Source organism: Podarcis liolepis (genome assembly GCF_965112155.1).
Source record: "Podarcis liolepis genome assembly, chromosome: 12".
NCBI classification, from domain to species: domain Eukaryota; kingdom Metazoa; phylum Chordata; class Lepidosauria; order Squamata; family Lacertidae; genus Podarcis; species Podarcis liolepis.
Genome location: NC_139563.1, coordinates 50,533,995 through 50,542,764, shown reverse-complemented (window position 1 = coordinate 50,542,764; position 8,770 = coordinate 50,533,995). Strand labels below are relative to the sequence as shown.

General features: G+C 42.6%; 1 protein-coding gene across 1 annotated transcript; it reads left to right on the top strand.

The window, feature by feature from the left end:
• The first annotated feature begins 812 nt into the window (after nucleotides 1-812).
• Nucleotides 813-3,645, top strand: NEUROD6 (neuronal differentiation 6). Its single transcript, XM_083469004.1, has 2 exons — nucleotides 813-1,069; nucleotides 2,495-3,645. The coding sequence occupies exon 2, from the start codon at nucleotides 2,516-2,518 to the stop codon at nucleotides 3,527-3,529; it is 1,014 nt and encodes a 337-aa protein (XP_083325130.1). The 5' UTR covers nucleotides 813-1,069; nucleotides 2,495-2,515; the 3' UTR covers nucleotides 3,530-3,645.
• The last annotated feature ends 5,125 nt before the right edge of the window (nucleotides 3,646-8,770 follow it).

Sequence of the window (8,770 nt, the reverse complement as noted above, 5' to 3'; positions counted from 1 at the left end):
GGTGTTTGTTGTTGTTTTTTAAGGCAAGCAATTAGAAAAGCAGATAAGTGAAAATACTTTGCCTGTTCTGTAATATTAACTGGGGTGAGTTATAATGAAATCATGCAAAGAAAGGGTGGCAATATCAGTGTGCATCTGGAAGCAGAAGCCACCATGTAATTCTAAGTTGATTCTTTCTTTTCTTTCTTTCTCTCTCTTTCTCGGTTTTTGTCTCTTCCATAATATATCAAAATCACCGAGACTGCCCTCCTGAAATCATTGCCCTTCCTTCCGAACAGACATGTATAGAACTGCACGGCAAAGAAAGAAACTGAAATTCTTGCATGCACCAAGTCGAAGTCAGGCACAGATGGATTCAAATTCAGAGAGATAATTTTTGGAACATGAACGCCCTCACACACGGTGCCCAGTCGTGCGAGGGTCGGAGACTAGTTCAGCTGCCTCACACCTGAGCCACAGTTGCTTAAGTTAGGAGTGGCCAGACACTTCTACCGATTCCCACTTTTTCATGGAAAGCAGCACCTCTCTTCAAAGCCCCCAAGTGTGCTCATGGCATTCTGATCAATACGACAAAAACCCTTTCTTCAATAAACACCGGCTTATTATCAAGCGGAAAGCAGATATACCTGTGGATAGGGATAAAAGTGAAATGTTGACATTTCTGCCTGTTCGACAAAACTCACAGAACTGCACCTACTGCAAATGAAACGCTGGTGTGGATTCTCTATCTATCTATCTCTCTCTCTCCAACCCCCCCTCCCCTATCAGCCTAACCTTCTGTGTTGATACATGAATGCTGGTACCCACTTACAGGGATGCCAGATGATCAGTGCAGAATGAAGGTCCCAGGAGAAAAGATCACATGGTTTTCTCTGCCCTGTGACGTCACCAGCAGATGGCATGGGTACCAGCTCTGGCAGTTGGCATCAATGTCACTTTTTAGAGATCAATGAGATAGTGCAGATATACACAGATCTAGACTCCAGGAGACGATGCGACAGACAGATTGAAAAAGATTTGGAAGGCAAAAATGAAAACTGGCTATTGAAAGACTTTTTTTAAGGCCAAGGTAATGCAAATTCATTTATAATACCGATATAATATTTAACTGCAACTGCTGAGTGTGCATGCAAGTATGTGAAAGGCACAGGTTACAAAGCTTTGTGTTTTATGAATTTTGCGCTTCCGTCTTCTCCATCTCTTTCAGTGCTTCTTAAATGTTGTTGCATACTTTCACCGATTATGTAATACCGTAAGCGGGCTATGGACAATACTCAGAGAGTTACATCTTTTGATAAGGGGCTTAGTTTTGTTTTGTTTTGTTTTCTTTGGGTTTGTTGGTTTCTTTTAAAAAATGTGCATGTTTCAAAGTCCCTCACCTCCTTGTTTGCGAATTGGCATTTGTTGGCCAGTTTGAAAATCCTGATATATGCTGCTTGAAAAGTGAGTGCAGGGGCAGGAACAATACAAGGAGAAGCAAATTGTTTCTCTCTCAACACCCCCCCTCCCCGCTTTTCATTCTGAATTCTGAACACACGTGCACAATAGCAGTCAGAATCCTCCGTCCATTCCTGTCAGATATTAGCTGGAGGGAAACGTCTGTTCCTTGAAGAACACAGATGCTGCAATAGAATGTGATGGGGTTTAGCTTCGCTTCTGGTTTTGTTTTGTTTTTTTAATGGAAAAAAAAACCAGTTAATTTTAAAATTGAGAAATTTTGTTTCAGATTCCCCCCCCCCGCCTTCTATAGAATAAAAAGAAAGCGTGCAATTTGTTGCCAAATGCCTTCTGCAAATGTTTGGTATTTACACTATCCTGCTTTAATAGGAAAGAAATAATCCGTGTATCACACATTTTCATACCAACCGTTAGAAAAAAGCCTCTCTTCGTATTAATTGAGTCACTGAATGATTCATTTGCCTTCTTTTCCATTTTAATTCTTTTCAATCAGTTCAGACTTGATTGTGATGATTTGTGGAAGAATGTGTGCAAACAAATTACAATTAAAAAGTTAAAGGCATTTTTACTATTACCGAACAGATTAATTTTATTTTTTAAGTCTGTTACCTTGCCTCATTTGAAACTCTAGAGTTCTTGGATAGTTGAAATGTGTGCATTTTATAATTGTTCTTTATGAATTCCACATTTTTAGATGTTCTGTAAATTTGAGTTTTTTATAAAAAATTAAAAGGGAAAAGAATTGATTTTATATTTAACTTTCCTTGATTGCCAATGTTTTTCTTCTGATAGTTATATTGCATTTTTGACGTAGACTTTTGGACCAATTCAATGCATAAATATAGCAAATGATAACAATTTTGAAGAATTGGCTGTATTTCTTCGATGTTTGTGGGTGTGTATGCACCTACCGAAATATGCACAAGTCATTATTCTCAGTACTAGTAATTATGTAAAAACTTAACTGAAAATATGTATAATAAATGTAACCTTCACAAATGGCTACACTTAAAACCTTGTGCTGGCATTCTTTCAGGTCCCATAAGATTATAACGCCATGTTAACGCTACCATTTGATGAGTCTGTTGTAGTGCCAGAGTCCCAGATGTGCAGAAAGTTTTCCAGAGAAAGTGAAGACCCGAAGCAAATCAAGAAACCCGAAAGCTTCGCAAAGCAGATTGCGCACCAAGGGAAAAGCATCAAACGTTCGACAGCGGAAGATACAGAGAAAGAGGAGGTGGAAGATGACCGAGAGGAGGAAGACGAAAACGGTTTGCCCAGGAGGAGGGGCCTCCGGAAAAAAAAGACCACCAAGATGAGAATTGAGAGGGTCAAATTCAGGCGACAGGAAGCCAATGCCAGAGAAAGGAACAGGATGCACGGTCTCAACGATGCGCTGGACAGCTTAAGGAAAGTGGTCCCTTGTTACTCCAAGACGCAAAAGCTGTCAAAAATAGAAACTTTGAGGCTGGCTAAAAATTACATCTGGGCTCTCTCCGAAATCTTACGGATTGGCAAGAGGCCTGACCTGCTGACATTTGTCCAGAACTTGTGCAAAGGTCTCTCTCAGCCCACCACAAACTTGGTCGCAGGATGCCTACAACTCAACGCCAGAAGTTTCTTGATGGGTCAGAGCGGGGAGGTGGCCCACCACGGCCGATCTCCCTATTCCACTTTCTATCCCCCCTACCACAGCCCAGAGCTGAGCACACCCCCAGGTCACGGGACCCTCGACAATTCCAAGACCATGAAACCCTACAATTATTGCAGTGCTTACGAGTCCTTCTACGAGAGCACTTCTCCCGAATGCTCCAGCCCCCAGTTCGAAGGTCCCTTAAGTCCTTCCCCAATTAACTATAATGGGATATTTTCCCTCAAGCAAGAAGCAGCTTTGGACTATGACAAAAACTACAATTATGGCATGCATTATTGTGCTGTGCCGCCCAGGGGTCCCCTTGGGCAGAGTTCTGTGTTCAGGTTGCCTGCAGAGAGTCACTTCCCTTACGACCTACATCTGCGCAGCCAGTCTCTCACCATGCAAGATGAATTAAATGCAGTTTTTCATAATTAATGAGGGAAAAGTGGGAACAAATAAATAAATAAATAAATAAATAAGCGGTCATTTACCTCTCTTCTCTAATTATGATAAATCTGACGCTTTTGCCCCGTCTAATCGGAGCACCTCTACTTTAAAAGAAAAAAAGCGTGTTTGCTAAGTTCTAAAGTGTGTCAATTATTGTGGGGCATTTTAAAAAAATGATCTCTGTGTAAACAATAATAATTAAAATAATAATAGATAAATAAATGATTTTACTTATCAGTATTTAATTCCAGATGGAACTTGGTAAGCACTGTGAGATTCAGTTTTAGCCGGATTTCTTAAGGTTTAATTCCCCCCTTCCTATCCTGTTTGTTCCATTTTTGCTGAGCAGTGTGTCTAAATAAAATTGTGGAGCCAAGAAAACGCACACTGTGTCTAAAAGTCTGCAACAGTGTTTTAATTGTACAGTAACTATACCAATGCATGCTACTCAGATCAGATGAGTTAAAAAAAACTGATGTATTTATAATAATTAGAAATGATATATTATGTAACGGAGAAGAGGTGATTTTTAAAAAACCAAAACTCTCCTGATTTTTTTTTGTTTAAGGGAAAACTGTCGCAGGAATCATGAGACATAGTGGAGATGGTGCAGCAATATTTTAAGCTATGCAACAAAAAAGAAAGTGCATCTAAATAAAAAAACGAGTGGTAATCATTGGTAATTATTCAGCTTAAAATTTGAAACATTTGCTGGCAGGAGCTACCTATTATTTTTGGAAGTTTTTGGTCACCGTTTTGCATCCATCATTTTACTATAAATCCCATATGGTATCTGCACTCCTTTTGTATTATTCTGCTTTCACATGTAAAGTTTGTTAGAATGTACAACTGTGTTTTTCATTACTTCTTTTAAATGCAATTAAAACATAAATGTTTTCAGTCATCACCATCAGCTATGATATAAAGTCAGCTATGTCATACTGATTCAGTATGGTCATATCAATGGACCTCGGGTGCCTTGTTATTTTTGTGCAATGTTATTATGTTCATACTATTTAGGAAGTTTGTGTGACACAGAGAGAAAAGTTTGATCCATTCAATTAAACATCCCAAGTAAGTGTGCTCAGGACTGGAACACTAAGGAGGTAAATATCACTCCAAACAGCCCATGGATAAGGTGCCATGAAAATTGAGAGCTACAGAGCTTTTGCTCTCAAACCCCATCCATGCTGAGTTTGATAAATTGCTTACAAATATTTCAGTGCAGGATTGAGGTTACATCTGATTAGTTTTTGGATTAACATATTTGATATTCCGGATCTATTCTCAGTAATAATTTGTAAGACTTAATTAAAGGAAATCTGAGGATGAGGCGGGGGGGGAGGGGGGACCCAGCAGTTTCTACAAAATATCCCATGGAAGTTCAGCAAATATTCTGTCGCTTACTGATTTTTGCATCTAGTGTTCATAAAAAGCAGCAAGAGAAGAATGGGGGAAAAATATGTTCCCTGATTACTGCAATTATTATTTATTATTTATACCCCGCCCATCTGGCTGGGTTTTTGTGACACTTTCAGCCTGACCCCACCAAAAAAACACAGATTATCTGGACATTAGTCCTATGACTTCAGAAGAGTTTACTTTCATATGTGTGTGCTCAGGGTCACTGGCTTTATTTAGTATTCCTTCTCAAACATGCCAAATCTATGGTATTAAGCAGAATTCGCAAGATCAAAAGCTAAGAGATCTAGGAAAATTTCTGGGTTTATGTATTCTGTGCTTTGTTGCTATACTATTTGACACATTTTTTTGGGGGGGGGTATTTATGGCTGGTTCTCCATTTGGGAGAATGGTTTTCAGTGAAATTGTGTAGGGATATCCTATATTTTATCTTAGCTTGCAGCCCACCAGCCAGATAGCCTAGCAGGAGCTCAATACATCTCTTTTTGCTTTGGGGGGGGGGGCCTTTAAAAACCGGGCAGGGGACTTATCCAACACCTGGCAGGCCTCAATGTGGGGCTGTTATGCTGCAACTTGCTTGCGGCTCACAAGTAGTACAAGACGGAGTCTGTTTATTGTTCCCCCTTAAGCCCTTGATACTATTCTTGACTGAGCCACTCAGCTCAGCACATCTTTCAAGACTGCCTCAAACACATATATGCATCAATTGCTCTCCCCACGTGCCTCCTTAGCACTTCATAACTCATGTCCCGGGTCTGAGCCACTTCCGTTGCAGAAACATTGTGCTTTAGGTAACACAAAACTTTATTTCCACGATGTGGGATCTGCAGTGGCTCGGATCACGTTGCAGTCAAGAAGTGATGAATATGCAGGTGTTAACAGGTCCTCTGTGTAAAGGGGGTGGTAGCTTAAAAACAATCCGTACTTCAGATGCATTAATAATATTTCATAGTAACACGACTGAGATCAGAGGGGAAAGCAGTTTGGTGATAGAGTTGCATGTGACATGTTCAATCCCTGGGATATCTGGTGAAAAGGATATTAGGTTAGCAGGTCTGACTTTGAGATCTTAGGATTGCTGCTGCCTCTAAAGTAGGCCAATGATCTGTCTCCATATAAGGCAGGTTCAGATATTCTGGATTTGAAAAGCTTGCTGGTTAAAATGTCAACAATCTGATGTAGAATAGTCTTGAAGTGGTAACACAGTGTTGTTCTTGCTCTGCTGGGGTGGGGGTGGGGGTGGGGGGGTGGAGAGATTAAGAAAAGAGAGGAACCCCTGACTAGCTTCTATTTATCCTGTATTTAAGTCAAGCAAACAAAAGTGAAGAATTCACTGGCCCCCCAGCCCAGAAAATTGCCATGAGTAGTCTCTTCTGTGGTTGAGTAATTCTTACTCCTAGACAACCTAAAAGCAAATCTTGAATTCAGAATACAGTGGTACCTTGAGTTACAAACGCCTTAGGTTACAAACTCTTCCGGTTACAAACTCCACTAACCTGGAAGAGTTACCTTAAGTTGAGAACTTTGCCCCAGGATGAGAACGGAAATCGTGTGCCGGCGGCGCAGCAGCAGCAAGAGGCCCCATTAGCAAAAGCACACCTCTAGTTAAGAACAGTTTCAGGTTAAGAACGCACCTCCGGAACAAATTAAGTTCGTAACTAGAGGTACCACTGTGTGTGTGTGTGTGTGTGTGTGTGTGTGTGTGTACACGTGTGTGTGAGCTACTAGAAGGTTGGGGAACACAGGAACCTGCCTTAAACCAGGTCAGACTATTTGTCTGTCTTGCTCAATATTATTTATATAATTGGAATCGGCCCTCCAGGCAGAGTGTCACACAATGTGCTACCATATCCTTTCTTCTGGAGATGTCAAGAGATTGAACATGAGATCTTCTGAATGCAAAGCTCTGTGTTCCTCCCCATATATCCCACAGACACTACAAAGTACAGACCATCTTAGAAACCCTCAAGATAAAATGGATGTTCCTCCTCTTCCCCACAGCAACTGACTTGGTGTTTGTAGCTTGCGCCGATACAGCCATGGGCATAAGTTTGCCTCATGCTCTCCCCTGAAGCCCATGTTCTGCTCAGAGTACCCACAGTTATGGAATCCAGGCAGAGAGGGGAGAGAAGAGAGCTGCCAAATTCGCTGGCTCCTGGTCTCAGTTCAAAGTACAGGTACCTTTAAAGCCCTACATGGCTTAGAACCCAAGAATCTGCTGGTGTGGCTTCTCCGATCTAGCCTGCCCTCTCATGATATTGCCATCACACAGTCTTCTCCAAATGCCCCCAATTTCTGAAGGATGGTAGGTGATAGCTGGTGAGAGGGCCTTCAGACGGCACCACTTTTGGAATGCCCTGCCTTTTCCTGAAGGCTACTCTAATGATTTTTGATAATTTTATACTATTTTGGGTGAACCACATGGAGGTTTTGGGTTTTTTTGTTTAATTAAGTGGTCTATACATTTTGATGGGACGTGGGTGGCGCTGTGGGTTAAACCACTGAGCCTAGGACTTGCCGATCAGAAGGTCGGCAGTTCGAATCCCCACGACGGGGTGAGCTCCCGTTGCTCTGTCCCAGCTCCTGCCAACCTAGCAGTTCGAAAGCACAAAGTGCAAGTAGATAAATAGGTACCGCTCCAGCGGGAAGGTAAACGGCATTTCCGTGCTCTGCTCTGGTTCTCCAGAAGCGGCTTAGTCATGCTGGCCACATGACCCGGAAGCTGTACGCCAGCTCCCTTGGCCAATAAACCCCAGAGTCAGCCATGACTGGACCAAATGGTCCCTTTAACCCTTTATACATTTTGATAAATTAAAAAAAATTAAAATGTTACCAGTAGGCAAAATGTATTTCTTTCCACCAGCTTTTGAACCTCCACAGCAGAGGCTCTGTGTTTTATTCCTCAGTGCTCAGTTTAGGCTGTTATGCTTTGCTGCTATTTCTGTGTATTCCCCCGAGACACACACACACACACACACACACACACACACACACACACAAATATTAATGTAAGCCACCCTAAGGATATTACATTGTTGAACACACAGGATAAAATTATAGAAAGAGCAGGTGCTGGATGGGAATGTCTTGCAATGACCAATGCAGGATGAACACATACACTTTTTGATGCAAAGAGATGTGTGCCTTTGCACAATTTGTCCCTAGGTCAAAGGGCTGGTGAAAGAAGTAGGCTATGTGCTGCTGAAACAAGTGGTCTAAAAACTGCAATGTCTTCCAAGTGGAATCCTCATATTTACAGGCCCAGAGATTAGCTTCCTGAAAAAATAGCCATGAGTGAATGAGAGGGCTTCCCTCCTGTCTCCAGAACAAGGCGCAAAAGTAGCTGTGCAGTCAGTGGACTAGGGGGACGAGGCTTGTCCTCTAAATGTTCCTGGGAAATTAGAGTATTGAAGTCTGGAGGCACTTTCCCCAAGCCCAGAAAACTTCTGCCCGGTTTAGGGAGAGAGGCACGATGCTCCAATGGGATCCACGGATGTGATGTCACCAGCGGCGTAGCGTGGGTTGTCAGCACCCGGGGCAAGGCAAGCAATTTGCACCCCCTAACCCGGGGCAAGGCAAGTAATTTGTGCCCCCTAACCCCTAACCTGCCGCCGCTGCCAGCTTCTTCTTGCTGCTTCCTGGTCTGGTTTGGTGTGGTTCTCTCCCGCGCTCAGCGCTGCGCTGGGTGGCCGCTGCACTGTCCCTCCCCCAGATAGTCCCTCGCTCTCTCTCCGCACCGCATGCCTGGCACCCACCCCCTCCACAGTGGGTGGCGACCCAGCGGCTCGGATCGGATTCGCACAGCCA

Bases quoted from the DNA above. Each gene is read 5' to 3' on its own strand.
- NEUROD6 (XM_083469004.1), top strand. From the start codon at position 2,516: ATGTTAACGCTACCATTTGATGAGTCTGTTGTAGTGCCAGAGTCCCAG.